Source organism: Numenius arquata, chromosome 8, assembly GCF_964106895.1.
Source record: "Numenius arquata chromosome 8, bNumArq3.hap1.1, whole genome shotgun sequence".
Classification (NCBI taxonomy): Eukaryota; Metazoa; Chordata; class Aves; order Charadriiformes; family Scolopacidae; genus Numenius; species Numenius arquata.
The window spans coordinates 62,219,548-62,241,493 of NC_133583.1; the positions used below are offsets into that span (position 1 = coordinate 62,219,548).

General features: G+C 49.1%; 1 protein-coding gene across 1 annotated transcript in view; it reads right to left on the reverse strand.

The window, feature by feature from the left end:
- Positions 1-19,268, reverse strand: part of ERICH3 (glutamate rich 3) — a 30,484-nt gene extending 11,216 nt beyond the window's left edge. Inside the window, exons 1-13 of the mRNA XM_074152522.1 lie at positions 19,249-19,268; positions 13,602-13,695; positions 12,332-12,457; positions 11,646-11,717; positions 9,697-9,825; positions 8,963-9,046; positions 8,310-8,462; positions 6,826-7,044; positions 5,980-6,160; positions 4,685-4,871; positions 4,012-4,307; positions 1,435-1,656; positions 227-331 (exon numbers count right to left, since the gene is read on the reverse strand). Of these exons, the coding sequence (XP_074008623.1) occupies positions 227-331; positions 1,435-1,656; positions 4,012-4,307; positions 4,685-4,871; positions 5,980-6,160; positions 6,826-7,044; positions 8,310-8,462; positions 8,963-9,046; positions 9,697-9,825; positions 11,646-11,717; positions 12,332-12,457; positions 13,602-13,695; positions 19,249-19,268 (1,888 nt within the window). The remainder of the gene's footprint in view (positions 1-226; positions 332-1,434; positions 1,657-4,011; positions 4,308-4,684; positions 4,872-5,979; positions 6,161-6,825; positions 7,045-8,309; positions 8,463-8,962; positions 9,047-9,696; positions 9,826-11,645; positions 11,718-12,331; positions 12,458-13,601; positions 13,696-19,248) is intronic.
- Positions 19,269-21,946: the final 2,678 nt, after the last annotated feature.

The following is a 21,946-nucleotide window of genomic DNA, read 5'->3' on the forward strand; positions in this document are numbered from 1 at the left end:
ACCTGCACCCACAGCATCACTTGTCACCGCACGCTGCCGGGGCCTGAGGAGCAGCTGATTAAAGTCACAATAAAGTTCGTAATGCCAGGCACTGACAAGCAGAAAAGAATGCTTAATTGTACTGATTATCCATGAATCACAAGCTATTTCTGATTATCATGAGAAAACAAAAATTAAGATTATTTTTGATCATTGCAATGATTTTATAAGCAGGGATGTTCCAAACCTGATTTGAATTTCTGTTGGGTTTTATACTTTCTGTAAAAAGACTGTATCTTTCTTGCAGCTGCAACCCTTTCACAAACAGCTGTATTACCTTTATTTAATTCACCTAGAAATACAAATGTGACAGTAATGTTTCCAATCGACTTGAGAAAGAGTTCGCAAAATAGGACTGTCAGATGTAGGGAAGATAAAGTAATTAATTCTAAAACAGCAGAAAATGGAGAAATCCTGGTACATGATGACAAGTGAGAGGCACATAGGTCAGGTCAGGATCTAAAAGAGCCACGGAGGAGAAATGTTAGAGAGACTCAAACACTGTGCCAGAGGGGAGAGGCAGTTCCCTTCTGACTCACCCACCGCCTGGGGAGCGGGATCCTACCGTCGCCTGATAAACGAGAAGTGGCCTGCAAGGACTCTGTGGGGTGATTTGTGAAGGTGCACGGCTGGGACTGCGTGAAGACCAATAGTTCCAAAACGAGACATTAAAAGCGCTGACCCAAACAACTGAATGGCAGAAAACTCTACTTATTCTACAAAAATGTATTCCAGAACAGTTTAATCTTTCTGAATTAATAATAATGATGATGGTCCCGGGCACTCCACTGCACACTTTTTTTGTAGCTATGTTTGGATCAAGAACCACAGACCACCTTCCTGACCCTGACCCTCACTCGTTCTCAGCCAGACTCGGACACGGGCCCTCGCAGGCTCCCACCACGGTGGGGACAGGGGACAGCTGAGCCAACAGCGTGTCCTCCCGGCCAGGGCAGAGCTGGTGACACAGTAGGGGACAAAGCTCAGCTTGGGACCACCTGGGGCCGTTAAAGACAGCACTTCTAAAACACAAGGTGGTTCCTTGGGTCTCCTGGTGATGTCTCAGATAAAAGCCCATACGCTCAGCAGGTGCCAGTGGTCACAGCTCCAGGGCCCTCAGTGACCGCTGGCACCAAGTGCTGACCTGCCCCGAGCCCTTAGACCTCATTTGCCGACCAGCTCCATCCCTGTTTCTGCACCTGAACGGTCCAGCAGAGCCCGCTGTGAGCTGGCACACGTGGGTGGAATTAACGACAGACAAAACAGCTATCTTTTACCAACTTGGTAGGAATTGCATGGGTTTTCCTACGCAGCCTCAATATACGGCGGGACACACGCAAAATGTAACACATGCACCAGGTCAACTTCCCTAGGCCTCATGATGAACAAACCCACCTCGGTTATCATCCTCGGAGTCGCTGTCGGAATATCCATCGCTTTGCTCCTTCTCACTGTCAGAGGCCTGCAGTGTCTTCTGGGATGAGGTTTTACTCTCATTTTCATAGTCTAAATTATGGGGTTTATCATCTGAGGATGACTTTGACTTTCCATTCATTTGATCACCAGTCTGTCCCGCTTCATTAACTTCTTCATCTGCCTCAAAATCTTCATCATACTCTAAATAAAAGAATCATACTGTGAGACAGGAAACAGAATTCACAACTAATAAAGTCCTTTTTAAGAAGAGAGAGGTTAACTTCATTAATCTCCTTTTGCCCTGCCATTTGCTCAGTCTTTTTAAAGCCACAAGAGAATCTAAGACCACAGACAGGAATCATAAGAGCACATTATTGTAAAAAAGTCTCATGTTTTTCATAGATAGAGCAGCAAAAATGTAGTAAAGCTACTGAATGATGCATCAAGTATGATTGATACATTAAAAACAAAACAAAGAAAATCATTAGCCACTGAAAGGACTGGAAAACTTAAGAGCTGGGCAAACTCAGAAATAAAATGCAAGACAGTCTCTTGTTACAGGAGAAAAACTTGTTGCGATGAAAAAAATACAGTAAAGAAAGCTGGAGAAAGGTAACATATTGTAGCGCAAAGTAAGAAAAGTGTGGATTGACAAGGCTAATTAGCAAAGAAGTGGCTTACAAAGTAAATGAATTAACGAAATGCAGCCAAGGGGCGCTGCGGAAGAAGAGTCTGTTATCACACGGCTCCAGTGCGCTCCTCCGGCTCCCGGGTGAAACCCTGCTACGAGCGAAGCTTACGGCAGAATTACCGTTTCTACATCACCAAGGTCTGGATCCCGTCCCAGGCCACCAGCCTGACAAGTGTAACACCTGACAGACAACTGCTCGGGTCTACAGGCAGAGCTGCCTCCACGCCTCCGCGTTACCCAGCCCTGCCCTCGCCGGCCAGCGCGGCCCCAGCCCTCAGCCACTTCCATTCCAAACCCAGCCATTCACCGCTGCCGCCGCTCGCTGCCCAGGGAGCCAGCGGACCCAAAGGGTGACGGAGAGCTGTCGCCGCTGACACACCAGCTGTCCCTCTTGGCCACAGTTCCTCACCTCTCAGATTTTATTGCTCATCCCCTTTTTCTTCCCGTCAGGGCTTCTGAAGCACTGAAGTCACAGAGTGCCAAGGACGGAAATGAAGAGCTTCTGATGCAGAACCAATTAGGCAAATAAACAATTACCCAGACAATGAGAATTAAGGAAATAAGGAGATTTAGTTTCTGTATTAAAAATCAATTGAGATTCCGACTGCGCTGTTGGAAGCGAGGCCTCCTTCAGTAACTGTCAGAACGGTGCCCGGCTCCTGGCAGGCAAAAGGCTTGGTGAGTCACAAACACTCACCCACGGGGACTAACGGGGAAGCTGAGCACTGGCACTGCACAATTATGAAACTGAAAATAGGAATGGGAAGTAGGAACTAAAATTTCTCTCTAAATTTGGCTTACCCTGAAAGAGGCGTTACAGTAGGAGCGAGTGAAGGCAGGGGCTGGGCTCTCCGTCCCGTCCCGCAGGGACACCAGGGGAGCCCGGTGGCTCCAGGGAAACAGCACCTTCCGAGCGTGCAGTTGGAGCTGCCACACATCAGTTTCACACCACAAATATTATCTTTGCCTGCCACAAGAAACACCTCTGGGGCAAACTTCCAGCTCGGGCAGCCTCTCTCCCCTCTTTCTTTTTAAATCTCTGTCAACAGAGATGAGATGGGACTCAGGAGGGACAAGGTGGACCAGGCACGGCAGGCAGCGGGAGCGTTCGGTGAAGGGAGAGGATGATGGCCCCAGTGGGGCCGAAGCAGAGAAGGCAGGAAAGGTGGAGCAGAGCTGGAGCAGAGGGAACAAGTCTCAGACAAGTGAGGAAGCTGGAGGTTTGGGCAGGCACCAGGTAAGCAGTGCCCGGGGCAGCGTGGTGGAAAGAGCCTTAGGTGAACAAAGCATCACACTCCCGCTGGCAGCAGACAGGAGAAAAGACCAAAATAGTTCATCTGGCGCTGAGTCTTGCTGTGATTTTGCTGCTGTGTGCTCTTCCCATCTTCCATCCCCTTTTCCACCTCCTGCCCCTACAGCCACCATCTCCTCTCCATTCCCATATGCCAATGTCCTGTCTCCCCTACGAGCTCACCTCAGACCCACTCTCTCCCTACACACACCCAGCCCCGTTTCTTCCTTCTGCTCTACTTGTCCTCCCCCTGCTGCCATTCTCCTTCTCCATTGTTGTCCCTTCACTGTCCCCGGCTTTTCCTCCTGCTTTCCCACCTCAGGCTCCCATTTCAGCCTCTCAGACCTTCCTTACTCACTTGCTTGGCTCTTGCAAAACCCTCTCACCCTGGTGCTTGGCTGAAAGGAGACCCACTGGGTTTATTGCCCAGACACAGGCATGGCCACGTTTCTCACACATGAGGTGTCCTAGGAGAGGATGCTCCAGGTGAAGTTGGAAGCCCACAATCCCACACCTTCTCCAGAATCATCCTCTGCCATTTTTGATCCCCTGCGTGTGTTTTGCAATACTGTACCGATTTTACCAGTGTCTTTCTGACTATCTTCACTCTCACGATCAGATGGTTCTTCCCTTTCTTCTTTTCTGTACTCCTGTTTGTTCTCCATTTTATCCTCAACAGTTTCCACACTCGCTTCATGACCTGGTATGATGACTAACAACGAAGCTTTGCTTGATTTCTGCTCAACACTGCTTTTACTTGGCTCACTGCACTCTCCATCTCTCCAGGAACCCATAGGCTTTTCCTCGTGTTCCTCCATCTTTCTCTTGGGAGGGGATGGCTTTTTGTCCAGATCCATTGCAATAATGCACCTATAAAAGACCAAGGAGAATTGGAAAGTATCACATTTTTCTTTCTGTGAGCAACAGAAGGGCAGCAGACACAGTGAGCTATTCATCTCAGCAGCAGCAGTAAAAGCAGGTCCCCATCTGCCTCTGCATTGCCACTCAGACAACAAGGTGTCTGAAAATGACTCATCTGGAGAAGCCCCCTAAAACCCCCAAGTGCTCCACAAACACGGATGCAGTTCCTCCTCAAAGGAGAGTAACAATCTGCACTTAAAGGTGACAACTGAAGGTTCTACAGAGCTGTGCAGTGCCAGAAGGATTTATAAAGAGGAGACAAGTGATAAATGCTCTAAAATCTGGGCTGCTAAGTCCTTGTGAGCAAAGTGTATTCGTCTCCATACCTGTAGCAAGGAGACGCTCCCTCCACGTTGAGGAACCCGAAGTACCCATGTCTGCCTCCCAGCCTGGAACGCTTCTGGTGTTTGTACTCACAGCAGCAGCTCAGCCTGTCCACTTGCATCCCGTTGAGAAAAAAGGTGAGGCTGAATGGGAAGCCGTGGTGCCTCTTTGAGACGAACTGAAAGGTCTCTGCAACCACAGAGAGGAAAGGGTTCAGAGACAAAGGTTATGCTTTGCTGTCAGCCCATTGCAATTGTGTCTCTGCAACACCACAAAGCACCCAGCCCTCCGAGATGGGGTTCTTTGGTTCTCAGATGTATTAATTAGTTGGTAAAACTTCTCCTCCTCCCCACTCAACAGCCCTGTCTCTTTCAGACCCAGGAGATCCAAGCTGGACACTCCTGTGCCCACTAACAGACCATAACACACCATCAGTGTGGGCGCTCGCCGCAGAGACTGGAGCCCCCACCTCCAAAAACTAACTCTGCCACTTGCCCTATGGGAGGCACATTATGGAGAGGAGGTTCCCTCTGGGGTGTGAATGGGGCTCGGGACAACGGGAGCACACCCAAAGGACACCCAAGGATCACGGCTGTGACGAACACCCCAAGCAGACCCACGGGCACACTGCAACGTGCCCACAGCCTCCGGGGACCGGCAAGGGTCTCTGCACCACCTCCCCATAGGCAAACGCAAACAGGGTGGGTTCTGTGAGCTGAACTGAGGGGTGTGATATGTGGAATCACTTTTCCTCATAAGTGAAAATCTCCCAGCCATTTCCTCTTCCCAGTTTCCCAGAACACAATTTGCCTTTTACTGGTGTGATGGAACCGCACCCATGAAAAAGAGGTGGGAACTGGGCTCCCACTACATACGTTTCCTTCTGGATAACAAGCAACACGGACTGATGGTCTTAAAGATCCCTTCCAACCTAAACAATTCTATGATTCTATGATGTGTTATAGCAAGTCAGACACACATACCCCTACGTAAGGACAGTTTATTAGTACAATGACTTTATTAACCACACATCTCAACACAAAATTAATCTAACCTAGAGTATTTTGTTAACTCAGTTCTCTAAATTCATTCTACCATAATTTGCAAAAGTAATTGTAACCTCACTTTCCATCACGAAACAGTAGATCCAGATTTAGTGTGGAGGCAGATGGAATAAACATCCCTGGATGCAGAGATCTTGACTGAGCTCAGCTGAAATCGTTTCCATATCACATCGTTTTAGCCAAAAAAAAATGTTGCCAGAATCAATATGTACTCTTTGACTCTTCATCCTTACCTCCTTCCAACAGCTTGCCTTTGTAGACACAAAGGTTTTCTCCTCCACAATGCTGCTGATAGACTTTGATTTCATCTCTGTAAGCAGCGCCATCGTGAGATAAATGCACACTTTTTCCTAGAAAGACCATGGTAACGAACACGTTGCTGCGTAACGAGGGCTTAGGGAATCCTCCAGAATTCTGCAGCAGGAAATACACAGAAAATGCACTCAGCTTCCAACTCTAGCAAAGGGTGAGCCCAAAGATCATGTATGTGCCACAGACACTTGAGGCTTCCAGTCTATTAAGACAGGCCTTGAGCTGCTTAAATTGGAAAGCGTTTCGTAACACGCAGAAGGGCAGGAAAGTATTTTGGACTGAAAATCCATTGGACTGAAAATCCATCACACTGAATTGCCCAAAATTGCAGGGACCAGGTTTAATGACCCATATTGTCCCTCCCAGTCCTGGGTTCCTACAAGTTCCTTTACAGGAGTCAAAACTGGCGGGAGCTATAGCGTAACAGATGACGTTTCTATACACTCAAGGCATTTCATACACCCCTCTGGAGTTCTGGTGCTAGATGTGGTCACAGACAGGATCAGATTGACTAAGATGGAAGGCTTTAAGCAAGAGTTGCTATGTTTTTTCTGTTTGAGCACTTTTTTTCTCCCCAGCTGATGAAAAACATCAAATGTTTTAGTATATAGAGAGATGGTTGGCAGTTACACAGTTTAGTAGTTATATATTTTCTTTCTTTCAAAAGTTCAGTGAATCTTTGTGCAAACTAGGAATACAGATCTTCCAGCATTAGGCAAATACATCGATGAGGAATACAGACAAATTGAGTAGCAGACAGAGCTTACCTTTGTCAGAAGCTGCTCCAGGTCATTTGGTGCCGTGGTGGGACGAAACCGCCTGCCTCTGGGCACCCTATTTCTCACTGCATTTACGCTCCGGTCTCCTTTTTGCAGGGGGGGCGGCGGCACTGGGATCATATGGCTGCTAATGACAGGGAGCTGATACCGGGGTGTGCCGGTCACGTATTCCATTGAATTCATGAGTCTTAACCCGCTCCTCTCCTCCTGCAAACGCATTTTGACCAGTGAAAGGCTATGCACAAATAGCCACCGAGCACACTGAGCTAAGGGGGGTTTGACTGCTCTTCACGTTTCGTGACACATGTACTTCTAGAACAGTTCCTTAACTTGGGGCTTGCAGTTCATGAAAACATTTCTGTGCTAAACTCCTCTATTTTAATTTGCAAAGCAACAAGTAGAATGCTTGAAAATGCCACCCTGGTAGCTCTACACAGCACTGTAAAGCATGCACGACCAGTAACCCTGCAGCTCTGGTGACACTGGGCATCCCACAGCACCGCTGTCGCGCTCAGCCAGCGAGCACATCCCAAAGCAGCCACAATCCCCCAGCTGTAACTTCATTTGGCAGCATTTATCAAAATGCTTCTTTCCCCCTTGTAGGGGAGGTTCAGTCCTCCTTCAGGATGAAACACAAACAGAGAACCAGGGCCCTGAAAAGCGAGACGTCTCTAGAGAGTAAATTCTGCCAATGTCGCGTGCTCTGGATCCAATCCAGCTGCTTTGTCAGTAACGAGCATTAAAGAAACCATTTAAATCACCCGTAATTCGCATAGACATAGTGCCAGCAAATTCTTGGAGAAAGGATGGTGACCACCACGATACGGAGTGAATGCACAGAAGGAGGGAGATACCCATAGAGTGTCTGCCAGTGGCAGGTCACCATCCTGTTCCAAACTCCTCCAGTCCCAGGGGACTCCTAACACAACGCCAACTACACAATGTTCTTCTGGAACAGGAGACAATCCAAATCTCACCTGAAAGTAACTGCGTACATATCAAGATCATGTTTGGCTACTCCAAAAAGCTCTCGTTCTCTGAACCCACTAGTGTGACTTAGGAGAACGAATGGCAAAGAAAAAGAATTAGGTTTTTTGTTACTTTGCAGCTGTGGATGAAGATGAAAACTTGTAAGACCATGTAAAAATATTCCTGAGTAACTGGTATCAACTGAGTGGCTGCCGCCCTCTCCACCTAACAGGAAATCTATCTAGAGGCAGAAAACCTTGCATGCAGAGAGATTTTATAATATGAAAAGGAAGCCACCACATTTTTCCTGGCTGTGATCAAGAGCTGGGCATTAGACCAGTATGAAAATGTCTTGAAAATTCAGGGGACTTTGAAAAGAAGAGTTTAAATAAAAGCTGATAACCATTTGGTAGGCATGTTGCCTGCAGCATACAGCTCTGGGAACTACTCTACTAAAGCACTCTCTAAAATTGTATTATTTTCAGGATGAAACATGGCCTCACCTCACTGGCAAACTGCTGGTTATTTCCAAGCACGTGGCACTTGTGTTTGGAGCTGGAAGTCTTTGGTACAGACCCCGCTGCAGCACAGCGAAGGGGCTGGAGGCGAGGCGGGCGCTGCATGTGTCCCGGGGCTGTATTCGGTCGCCAGGAAGTCTGGAAGAGGCAAAAGCAAACAGCTATGAAATCTGTATACGGTTTCCAGTGGAGAGCAGCACCATAAGGGAAAAAAAAAAAAAAAAAAGAAGCACTTCTCAAGATATTTGGAAGTGATGAGCGATTCTCAGGTACCTTCAGGAAATGAAATTTTCTAGTCTGCCCAGGAGAGCCAATCTCTCGTTGAGCATCCAAAAACTGGAGCATCCAGAATAACTCTTGGGTATAAACCTATATTTTGCTACTCTCTCTTCACAGAGCAGCCCTGAAGCAAACGTAATGAACTCGTAGGAACTCTGGCAGCGTGGGATGTTTTGATGACTTTTTGATGACTTCAGCACATGGACACCAAGAGAACACACGACATAAGCATGCCTGTTTTTCTTCAATACTCAGCATTTTTCTGGCTTTCTTTAATCCCATCTTTTCCCTGTATATCATTCAGCATACCAAATTAAAATGTTAAAACCTAAAAATCCTGTTTAACTGAGTTATCTCACCACCTTAGAAAGGGCCGGCTCCTTGGCCCGTTGCTGCTGAGAAGGATGTCCACCAGTATAACCAACTGCAGGTGCAGGTGCCCTCTGCATGGGATGGAGAGAAGAAGGTCAGTCAGGACTCAAAAGTCTCTCTTCAGTCTGCACCAATTATCATTATTGAAATGCAGAACCAGTTAAAAGTAGACCTTTGACCTTAGGCTTTAGTACCATTATACTTCAAGAGTATATTAACACTCTAACCATTCTATGATTCTTCCTCCGCCTGTTACTAGACAATAAGAGGTTTCTGAGCCAGAGCTCCAAAGCACAGTCTTCCGGAATGAACTTTAGTCAACTCTGTTTTCTAAGAGTGCAGGAATTGCTTGCAGGATTTTACAACACCCATGAACTGGCCTACAGCCACAGTATTCGTTGGCTTAGTGTCCTGAGGCTGGCCCAGCCTTGGGTGGTAACACAGATAAAAGGGAAAGATTGAAGCAGATTTATCACAAGCAAAGCTATTTTTTTCCAAGTTCTGATGTGCCATTCCTGCAACATCGGCTTCTCGAGGTTTCTCTTCCGTAACACAATCCTGCAAACGGGAAATCAGCCTCAAGTGACCAAGGACGAGGCCTGAGTCTGGAGCGATCAGGGCAGTCAATGCTCCAGACCCAGCACGGATGTCACAGGTACACGTGCACACTTCCAGCTGTCCGTGCTCACGTTATAGCCCATGGGTTCTTGGTGAAACTCACCGGTTGGGAGTGACCAGCTGGTTCTCCAGCCACTAAAGGATGGAGCCCATAACGATTCCTTGGCCCAAGTGGTGGAAATGGGGAGTGCATATAGCTAGCACCTTCCACCGATCTTCTGGATTGTTGCACCTAAAAGAACAGAAATTTATGTCTCTGAGGTACTAAATACAATTAACAGCAATGTTTGAGCTTGCCTTCCATCTGCCATTGGACAGCGATGACGATCAAATTGCCCAGACCCGATGGAACACCTGGTTAAGGAAGGAAAGGAAATCAAGGGAGAATGAGAGAGGGACAAGGCAAAAGACTTGTTCCCATCTCTGACTCATATCCCTGCAGCCCTCTCCAGCTGCAGATCCCCCAGATTCAACTCTTCTGCCTGTTCCTGCCTATCTACCGATTCTTGATTCTTTGGTTAAAGAAATCAAGAATCTCTGGATTCTTGATTCTTTTTTAAATCTGAGAGCATCTGGCACTTCCTTGCTCTGGCTGCTGCCGCTCCCGACCTTTTCTTCTCAAAAGCTCCATACTGGGCTGACCACCCTTCTGGACACAGCTAGCTATGCTGCTCATCCTCCCTTGCCCGTCCTCTGTCTTTCTCCTTCCCTTCTACATTAGCTACTCAGCCGAAGCCACTGAACATATGAGGTGAGGATTAAGTTTCACTGCTGATTCCAGCCAGGGTGCTGTGTCCCCATGTGCCACCGCAGCAAAGACAGAGATCACGTATCTGCAGGCGTCTCCCTTACACTTCTCACCGAAGGAAGCAGTTTTGGTTTATGTTCCAAAATTATCCAAGTCCAGAGTCCCTTGATGGGGCACCATAGTCACTGTTTCCACCGTGGCGACTTTCTACCAGCAGGAGTTCGGTCAGTAAATAATGCCTTTGCAATAGCAATCAGTGTTTTTCATTAAAATCTCCTCCTTTCTTTACTTGGCGAATTGCTCATAAATGTATTATTTAAAATTTAAAAGATTTTACATTGTTTTTCAGCTGCTCAAAGAAGCAGCTAGCTACTCAATGTATTCTTCTTGGTGTATGCAGGCTCCTAACAAAGAAATAAGATATTGAGTATATTTCAGCCAAAATGAGAACAACTTTTCCCAAATGAGTCCAAGGGACTTCACGGGGAGAAGAACCATTGAATTCTGTGGGATTTCCATGACTGTAAGAACTACAGGATTGAGCTCTACCTACATGACACCACAGTGACGACCCCTGAAACCTCTTTTCATTACGTACATGTTGGTTCTGCTAAATGCCATGTGGGGAGGCAAAGAGCTGAAAGCATGAGCTCAGTGCTCAGCAGCGGTCAAAAGCAGTGTCTAGAATTACTGGGAGAACTGAAACATGTATCTTAAATTATTCATCCAGTTCTGGTTTCTCTTTTCAAAACAGAAATAGTAGAACTAGAAGAGGTTAAGAAAAGGCAACAGTACTGAGAAGACTGGAATGGCTCATGTATGAAAGATTCAATAGACTGAGGGTCTTCAACTTAGAAAACTGAGCAGGAATATGTAAAAGATACGTAAACCCACAAATGCCTTTAAAGAGGGGAACGGTTATTAACTTTTTTAATAACAAGAACAATGGAGCACCAAAGAGAATTATCAGACAGCAGATACATTCGTTATTGCGCAGAAGTGCAAGGAAGAACCATCTCATACAACTCAGAATTAAATTCCACAACCAAGAACTCTGCAGAACCGAAAGAATCAGTAGACTCAAGAGGGATCATGTGCATGAATGTAAGTTCCCGAACTGCTGAGCAGAGGAGGGAGGTGTAACCCGGGGCAGGATCATCCTCTACTTGCCTGTTTCTTGCACTTTTTCCATGAGCTTCAGAGACAGGACACTTGGCTCAGTGAATCTCTGGCCTGACTCGTGGCTGTTAACACAGGGCAAAACTGCCCCATCCCATCAGTTCCCAGAAGCACTCCAGCCTTACCTTGATTTTCTGCACCCTCTCCTTCCTCATGGAATTTTCAAGTTTCCTTCTAATTTCCTGCTGATGGTGACGCTATCAATGTAAGAGAAGGAGAAACCTCGTTAATGGACGTTCTGAGATGTCAGTGAGTCTAAGAACACTTGCTTCTGTTCTGCTCATCCCTTGTCTGCTCCCTGGTCCTCACCGAGCCCTGTGATGAAACTGCTGTTGGTTCACTCCATTTGCATTACTCCCGTGTGTTTTAACATTGGCAGGGGAACCACTGAGCGTTTGTAAGGTTGTAGGGACCGACTCCATTCTTGATACATAGCAGGAATGTGCCCAAATTTTGTACTCCAATAAGATACGTAACCATGTTCAAACTATTTCGCTTTGATTAGAATTTTTTTAAGAAAACTACCCTGTGAATATCATTCTGTGATATGCTGCATGCCAAAGAGCAGTGAGTGAGCGGGACAGTGTATGCTCTGATGGTTTAACACTGTGGTTTAACCGCGAGAGGCATGGGGAGGCTTCATGGGGGGGGGACATCAGCCACGAAGATTGTCCTTCTTCCCAGCAGGAGCGTGCCTCTCAGGGGAGCACGAGGGCACAGCTACAGAGAACAGCCCGGTGGGAGTGAACAGGCGCTGGCTGTCAGCAGGGAAGTCCCTGAGAAGGCTTACATGTCTCTAGGAAATGCGTACCTCCATGTCAAGGACTTTATGAAATATGGCCCGAGCCAGGCACTCCTGTACGTATCTTTGCTGATCTCTCTTCATGGCGTTTAGCCGGTATTCCTTCTCAGACAATATTCTCCCACTCCTTGAGATCTGCCGTAAACAAATATAATATAATTAAAAAGGAGAAGACAGAATAAAGTATGTTTCTAAACAGAGTGCAATTTCCCAGAAGGGCTGCTTCTCTTCCCGGTGAGCTGCCGCCTCTGCTCCCCCCTCGCTGCTGGAACTCACCTTCCCGGCACAGAAGGGGAGCTCCTTTGGCCCCCAGCCCCCCCAGCCAAAGGAAGGGAGCAGGAGAGGGCTCAGCCTTGCTCTTCATGGGCCATTGCACAGGCCAGCAGAGGGGAATTAAACACTTGCCTTCCTGCTGTGTGAGGGTTGCACCCGCCTGTGCTCAACAGAGTCACACCGGGGAGTGCGTAAGTACTCTTAAAAATAGACAGCACGTTCATCTTTACCAAATTCTTCAGTTTTCCATTAAGCATTTCTGAAAAATAACACTGAAGCTGTTTAAACAGCTAGTAGAGACGACAACGCTTAGGTTTCACAGTTTAAAAACCTAAGAGAATCAATATGATTCTGTATATTTGCAAACTGAAAGATTTTGCGGAGGCAAACTCAAATGAGCAAAAAGAGATAGGACTAAAAGAGCAAAAAGAGTAAAAACATAAAAAACATTCTGAATTTATCAAAACCTCTCCATGAAATACCTTCCTCTGCCTGGCTGTGACACACAAGCAGATTGACAGACATCCTCCCAGCACCGCAGCCGTGCAGCGATACAGGGCCACGAGCAATAGCTCCCCGACACTGCCTCGCTGGGGGGATGTGCGGGGGGAGGCTGAGGCTCAGCAATACTTACACACACCATCCACCCGCCGCTCCCAGCCTCACGCTGACGAGCACCGCGACCCTCGCGTTACAGAGGGCGCAGGGGAAGCCTAAGGCTGATATTCTATGGAGTACAGGCTCCAGATCGACTGTTAGCACATCACTTCTCGTGGAACCCCCCTCCACCAGCAGCCCTCAAACAAACCCACCCTCAGTGTCATCGCGGGGCTTCAATCTGGCACCGCGTGATTTCACACCTTTTTCTGGCTGGTCGAATTCTTACCAACCGCAACACACACCTCTAACAAACGGCAGAGCCACCAGTGGTTTGACTTGTGCAATATTAAAAGAAACAAAAAATTCTTTTCTTTTTTTCTCAGAAAAGGAAACTTTTCAGTCTCACCAGTCCTGATCTCCGAAGATGCCGTCTTATCTTGGCATTGCTGAAATATCCAGCCAGGTGTTTGTCTGTCAGGCTATTGTAGGTTGCAAGAAATCTGAAATAATATCAATACAGATGCATGTAATCCCCCCGACAGCCAAATTCTTGCAGCTTCAGTTATAAAGACCTACCAATAGCTTGCTGCACAACGTGCTGTCTTGCTGAACCATGCCCAGCATTTTGTCAGACAAATGCCCATCAGATGATGTAAAAGCAACACCTTGTTGCCTCTGGAAGACTCGTATCAGAAACAAGAGGCTTCTCCATAAGATGCAGAGCCCCGCACCCAACGGTACCCCACACAGCCCAGCCCCAGACGGCTCCTCCAGCACCTCCTGCAACAGCCGCCCCAGACAGGTCTCCTCTGGTGACAGACCCGGCACCGAGGGAGCGCCTGGCAGCCTTTGCAAAGACCCGTAAGAATAACTCGGGTTGGGAGGGACCTCCAGAGGACGTTCTTCAGGCACATCGCTCGTCAGACTTCACCTACACAGAGGATTTTCCTGTGGTCCTCATTGCCAGCTCTCCGCCACTATTGTCTGGTATCTAACATAAAAACTGCTTTCTCCAGTCCACTTATGTTAGCTGAAACTGCTAGCACCAAAACATATTTTTAAGACTGTTTAGCATTGTTTCCATAGTATTTTCACTGGCTTGAAAGTCAGCATACACGTTATTAACTTGGGTGCAAATCTTTGTTCTGATGAAGACTGTTTATTTGTGTTTTCAGCCAAAGTCTCCTGTAGTATCCACGTTCTCATCCATTTCCTTATGGCACTTCCCTCTTCTTCAGCATTCCCATCAGAGGGACTGCATGTCAAATTCATGGCTTGGAACATCTACACAGAAAACTAAGTGGCTTCAATTGCAAGTGTCAAAAAATACTCCTAAGTCTTCCCTCCTGTTTTGAACCATTTCCTCAACTGGAATTCAGCTACTGTCTGTTAAAGTGTTGCCTGGCCAAGCACTAATTTGTTCAGGAACAAAAAAGCCTGTTTCAAAAACCAGTTCTCCCTTTGGCCTTAACACCAACAGAATCCACAAACCCCTCGAGAAAACTAATCCCTGACAGCAAGGTTAGGGGCTGTCCCTTCTATTTCGGGGTCCATTTATTCAAACACAGCAGTGACTCTAGAAAATTATTTACATAAACAGCCAGGAATGCTTGTCCCAAAAACATATTCATAAATTCAATTGCACAAAGCTCGCACAGGGCAAGATTCCTAACTTTTGTGGTATTTACGGGCCAGAAAGCATATGTTACTGTAGTGTGGTTTTGCTGCTGTCACCATATGGCAGCAGCTTGTCTGAAGTGCAGCTTGCACTGATAAGAATCTTTCTTTTTTTCCTTCTCTAAATCCAGCTACTACATTTTACCAAAACTCATCAGATCCACTCTAGGTGACCCATTTCCTCAAGCTAAACAAAAAACAAACGTACTCTGAGGGAAACCAAAGCATTTGTGCAACAGGCCAGCAAGCACCTCGTCTCTGCGTGATCCTGGCACGATTGTCCTGGTCCTCGGCATCTGCCACCTCCCCACCAGCTGGGTCCTTCTGAGGGGAGAGGGGTTTCTGCTGGTGGGACAGGAACGTGTCCTCACCCAACCCAGGGCAGCAGAAGACACCCAGGCAGTGACCGTGCCTCTGGTGGGACCCCGGCCCCGCCTGGCAGGAAGCACAGACACCGGACAACTGACTGCTGGGTGGACATCAGCTACAGACCCGGGGTCTCTCTTGCCCCACTACACTCCCAAGGTTTCAGAGACCAAGCAGCCGAACCAGGACAGCTCTTGAGCGCCGTCCAGTCTAAAGGGCTCCCGGGACTACGCTGCTGCAGTGGCCAGGACGGTCGGGTTGGGTTGAGTTACGGTACCTTACCTGAACCCCTGGCGTAGGGGGGCACAAGTGTCTTCTGCGTCCAGAGAAAGAAATATGGGCCCAATATGAAATGCAAGAACCTCTCAAGTCTTTTCCAGTTCCCAAGTCAATATACTAGAGATTGTCTTTAATGCATACGTTGAACGATCCAAAAAGAACAAAATGCACCTCTCTTCTATTTGTTGGTGAAAAACTGTAAGACCAACAAACGAGGAGAACCAGACCACGCAGACCACCCAAGCAAGGCCCTTCCCTGCTCTACCCATCTCTGGAGAGCCAACAGAGCTAAATCATCGCAGCTACCAACGACCACAGCTTCCAAAAATTGAACCTAAGATACGAGAGTTGAACACAAAAACCATTCACCATGAGCAAATATATATTTAAATACATCTTAGCACAATCTTATCTTACTTCAGTCTCTGGAAAGCAGAACGAATAATGAAGTTAGTGATAATAGGCTTAAGTTTTAATACTCTAAATCCATTCACATTTGTAAAATGTATAGACTCAGATACACATTGCATGTGTTCAGCCTGACCTTAGGGATCTCTAGGCAGGATATATTTTCATTACACAACAAGAGATTGATCTCTTTTGTTTCCTTTGGCTTTAAATTTAAACACCACTGTACCTCTATCACATATCCTTCAATGGGACCGTTCAAGATAAATGTCTATTGTGAGGCTGTGGTACCACACACAAAAGAAAACTAAGGAAAGAAAGAGCAAATGAAAAAAAAAAGGAATCCAAAAAACCAAAGAGATCATGGATTTACAGGAATTTTATCTGAGGTTTCACAATAATCCAACTGGTAGCCTACCAACAATAAATTAAACTTTAAACAAACAATTTAGCTTACCCTGTTACGCATGTTGATTAAACACTGCTACTATAGCAACTGTTCTACATTACTTTTTTAATCCACTGTTTGCACGTGCATTTGAAACCAGCAGATTACATCAGTTGTGCTAAGTATTGACTTATGGTATCACCTGGCAATTGCACACGGAGGCCGAGGAGAAACTCAATCCAATTCCTTTTCATTTACTTCCTTCCATCTAATATTTCATGGACCATATAACTAGTTAAAATGCAACTCCCGTCTGAGCACAGTGATGTAGCAACTTCACTTTCAAAGAAGTCTCTGTACATGTATTTTCTCATTTAAATTATGAGCAGACTGGTCCTCAGAAATGCTGAATTCAATTCAAAGTTCAAAAGGGCATTTGGAGGAAATAAGGAAATGTTTTGGGCCTGAACCAAAACCCATTGAGCCATTGGAAAGAACCCAACTGGGTCCACTGTGTTTGGAGCCCGTGCTGTGTATCACGATGATTTTTAACACCTCTCTTACTCATTGGAAAGGATATCAGGACAAAGGCACAGTAGGCAGCTTACATTAGTTTTGTAAAGCAAAGCCTCACAGTTAATAATTTACCGTGCAATTAAATCAGTGACTGCTCATCAAAGAAATAATCTAAGAGCACACCAAAGCTTTAGTTATTGATTGGTGGCATCGTAGGGAACAACAGCCCCCGCGCTCTATGTCACAGCGGGACCTTATTGCCCTCCAGGCACACAAACCGTCCTGCCCTGATGGAGACCGTTCCTCACCCTAACGACCTGATGGATCTTTTCCTGGGGACATAAACAAGAAGGGCTGGTCCAGCCTTCAGGCAGAACAAGTCTCACCACACCAGCCCATTTAGCATCCCACCAGGCAGGGGCACTTTCCCACTGCTCCCTTTGGGAGCAAAGACTCCTCATGGGAGACCTGCCAGGCACCTGGCCGCTGCCGGCCATGCCTTCCCCAAGGAAACTCCTCAGGCACCACGAGGTATATCCCACTTCCAGACAAAACACTGTCAGGGGCTCCAGAGAGGTAAGCAGAGGGTGGGAAAGCGGTTTTCTGCAGAACTGGAATTCTGCATTAAGACCTGAAGGTCAGGACTTTGTGAATCCTGGCTGGGAATGGCCATGTGGTCCTATGAATCCAAAGATGGTACAATTCCATCACAGAGAACAGGATTTTGCCATCTGCTCACCAGTACAGTCAATCAGATGATAACTGCTGCCTTTATCATGCTATTCAGCATAAATGCCTATTTTTTTTTTGGTGCCTCCAAGCTTAAGACAAGGAAATATGGTCAGTGACTCTGCTGTGCTTGGGTTCCTCTCTCTCTGAGAAAGAGGAACACCTATTCAGAAGACGAAAAGCCAGGAAAACAATCCCCAGTCTCCACAAAAGGAGGTTCTTGCTTTGTCTGGAGACAGAGCTGTAACACCAGTGAACCCACTCTTCCAGCTGCAGCCCTGCTCTGACACGACCCTCCTCCAACAACGGGGAGCTGCCGTGCAGCTGCCACCAGACCACACCATCTCCAGACATCACCCCGAGGCACCACGCTGCTGCCAGACATCATCCCAAGACACTGCTCTGGCTGCTGCCTTCAGTCATTTCCACTGCTGCTGCTGCTGCGCTCAGGAGAACCAGGCTGGAACACGACTACTGAACCAAAACTCACTGAAGTCAGCAGATGACTTGAAGTTTAGATGGGGCTTTGGAGTCTAACAATGATTAATTGGCTTATGCCAAGCCCGCAAAACCCACATGTACAGTTTTACTCAGGTGATAATCATGGATGGGAGAGGCCACGGTCTCTCCAGATCATATTGTATCACTGCTTAAATATTTGCTGGACCCTTCAGCCCCGGCCATCGGACCTCAGTGAGACCACTGGGCATCTTCCCCATGGACACACAGGTCACAGAGCCTCTTATTTCAAAAGCTTTGTGCTGCTTTTTTTACTCTTCGTCTGACCTGGATTATTTAATGGCCAGACCGCTGAGGACCCTTTGCCCAGGTACTCAGTGAGAATTATTTTATCTTACGAATACTTTGCCCCAGGGGATGGTCCGAGCTCAGAGGCATCCATAGATCTAGTGAGCAGATCGAAAGGAGCTTGCTCTGCCTGTACCCAAAGGTAGCCACGCTGCCCTGGAAGGCAGAGTGCTCGCCCAACGCTGTGCCCGAAGGCGGCACGGGACCCTCGCAGAGTTCGACGCGGGCAGATGGAAATCCTGCTCCAATCCTGAACACAACTAGACATGGAAACAGGAGCCAAAAGACTCCTGTTCTGCTGCGGATCGGTTGTAGGGCCATGAGCAAGTTGTGTCATGTCTTACTCGGAGCATCCCCCCCTAAAACATGATGTCAAATTTTGTCACGGAGACGGGGATCTGCAGAGCTCCCCGGGATGTGCCATTCGCACCGTCCCGGGGAAGCCGGGGCTCTCTGAAACCCACAACCTGCAGACCCGAAGCCGGACAACGGCCGGGGCCCCGTTCCCTGCGCCTCCCCGACCCGCTCCCGGGACGCGGTGATTACCGGGGGGGGGGGGGGGCTCCGCGGGACGCGGGTTGCAGCGCTCGCCCGCCTCCGCCGCGGGACCCCCGGGCTCCCACCCGGCACCGGTCAGCGCGCCCACCCCGCCGGGCACGGAGCCGCCTTCGGGTGCCGGCCGCGCGCGGGGGGCCGTTCGGGCCGTTGTTCCCTCGGGACGGAGAAGGCAAACGGCGGCTGCGGCGCGGCCGCCCCGCTCCCGGCCGAGGGGCTGCGGCGCCGCGTCCCCCCGCGTCCCCCCCCGCCGGGATCGCTGGGGGCGGCGGGACGCGGGACCCGCCCGAGCCCCGCGCCCCCCCCGGCCCGGCCCGGCCCCACTCACCCGGGCTGCGGGCCGCTCATGGCGGCCGTTGCGGGGCCCGGCGGTAACGCCGCGTCCCCGGGCGTCGCTAGGACACGGCCGGGCCCCTCCCCGCCGCCAATGGCGGCGCCGCCGCACCCACCCCCTCGGCCCCGCAGCGGCCCGGCCCGGCCCGGCCGCCCACCGCAGCCCCCGCACCCCGGCCGCACCGAGCCCCCGGCCCCGCAGCGGCACGGGCGGGTGGGCGCCCGGCCCCGCGGTAACGCCGGGCTTTGGGGACGGGGAGGGCGAAGGCGTTTTGGTGCAACACGAACCTCTGAAGGCAAAAACACAGCAGGAGGCGAGCGGGTGCAGAGCCATTTCAACTGTCCATCCCCGCTCCCATCCCCTTCCTTCAGCACAAGAGACAGGAAAGCCCCAAAGCACACATTTCAGTCAGCTCTACTCAAGTAAAGGAGACGTAACCGCCCTTCCGTGCTCCTGTTGTTCCCTTCTTGCAGGTTCCAGCTGAAGCACAAACTCACGGTGATGGGCACACCTAAACGGGGCGCAGGTCCCCAGAGCGGCCGAGGGCAGGGACGGCCATCCTGCCCTGACGCAGTGCTGAAGGACTTAACGCCATCCTCGTGATCTACCCACCCTTAGTATGGAACCGTCTTTGGTAAAGGAAGCAACATATCCTCTCGATTTTTTATCTTCCTGACCCTGCAATTAAAGTCTCATTAATTTATTGTATCACGCTGTAGCACACAAAGAAGTCAGAAATACACACAGGAGCATGTAATTACAACAGAGAGGGGACACCTTTAACAACTAGAAAGTATTTTGGGCACAATGAGATTAACAAATAGCAGCTGCTTCTCAGAACCATTCCACGCTTTTCCATTCGGGAGACGTGCAGGAGCCGTGTCCAGCCCCTGGCACGTGCTCACACCCACACAGCCACCCCCAAACCTCGCCTGTGCACCCCAAGGCCAGCACTAACCCCGGATCCCACCCGACCCGTCCCACCACCCAGGGCAGCACCACCCAGGCTGCCACCGGAGCCGCTGCTTCAGACCCCCCCCTCTGATCAAACTGGGACGAGTTACTCAAAACCAAACAACCTGACAGGGTTATCCTGCCCCATTCCGTTGTCTGTGATCCTCACCCTCCTCCACCCTGCTCCACTCTGCCACGGGGACGCCGTCTCCGGAAAGGAGAGCAGAGCCAAGGACTCTCGAGGCGGATGGTCTCTGGCCGGTGGGTGCACAGACCAAGCACACCTGAGAGCTTACCCAGAAATGGGACAAATAAGGGCTCTGGGCAATTCAGCTGCAGAAGTTACCTAGCAGAGACGCTTCTCCCTCCACTGGCCATTAGTGTCCCTAACAGAGAACACAGCCCAAACAGCCGTGAGCATCTCGACATCATCCCTTCAGCTGAGTGAGGGTGGGTTGGCACTAACACGCGAGGCTGGGACTACTGCCACTGAGCCGTGGGCAAACCGCTGTCCCCGGCTCCAGCGGTGACGGGATCTCACACGGCTACAGCTCCAGCCCAACCCTGCTTCTGCTGCAACACCAGCAGCACAACCCGGCTCTCAAACACGGATCTCCTCCCGAAAGCACCCGCTACGGGTTCCTCGCTCCTCCCGCACTTGGTGTCCAGTGCGATGTCATTATCTTTATTCACACAACTTTTTCCAAAATTAAAACAGCCCCTTCCATTTGCACGATACGTCAAAAACGCCCAAAAGAAGTCAATGTTCTATTGCGCTCCTTCACACGCAGCGTAAGTCAGGCTGCCCTGTGCTGCCGGGGTGCCTTTGCAGAGCGAAGCCCGCAGCGTAACGGAAACAGAAGAACTCCTCTGACACCTTCTGGCGAGAAGCCCCGTAACGCACCCTGCGCAGCGCAGACCAGAGACCTCTGCCCCGAGCCTCAGCTCCAGCCCTCGCTGTAAATCACGAGCCTCTCGCTCGTGTCATACCCTCTGACCAAAGGCCACATTAAAAAGAATTAACTATTAAAAAAACTATACAATTTATAAAGAAAAGGCATACCTTTTATACGCACATCATCTCCATAACCACATCCATCAGTAACTGTTACTCTTAACCTGCTATTTAGTACCTCAAGAGATGTTTTACTTTCTCTAACAGTGTTGTCGGGCGGAATTGCAGATTCCCTTCGTGCCATCGCGGCCTCAGGCTGCACCCTGCCTCAACGAACGGGAATAATCAGCACCTCTTACCTGAGCAACCAGCAAAACACCACCTATCCCCTACCCACAGCGCTTGCACCAGCTCGGTCATTCCTAAACCTCCAAATTCGAGGAGAAATGCACCTCCCTCCTCCTGCAGAAAACACAACACACAAGGAACACAGCTCCTCTCCGTGGGGAAACCCACGCAGTCTGGGGATGAAGGGTCCTCCACGCCGGGGGGACATCTACCCAGCCTGGGGATGAGGGGTCCTCCACACCCGGGGGACAAGCAGGCAGGGACCCTGTTAATGGTCACCACAGCCGAGTCCACCCAGTCCTTCTCTTTCCCAGCAACTGCTTCCCGAGGCACTTAGCGCAGGCATCAACTCCCCAAACACTCGGGCTTCTTCCCTGGCAAAACAACCCCTTCGATGCGATGGATTTAAGGTTTATAAGAACTGGAAACACTGAAATGACACGGTGTAACAGCAGAACGACCTCAGGTAATTTGTTGTTTTGGTTTTTTTTTGCA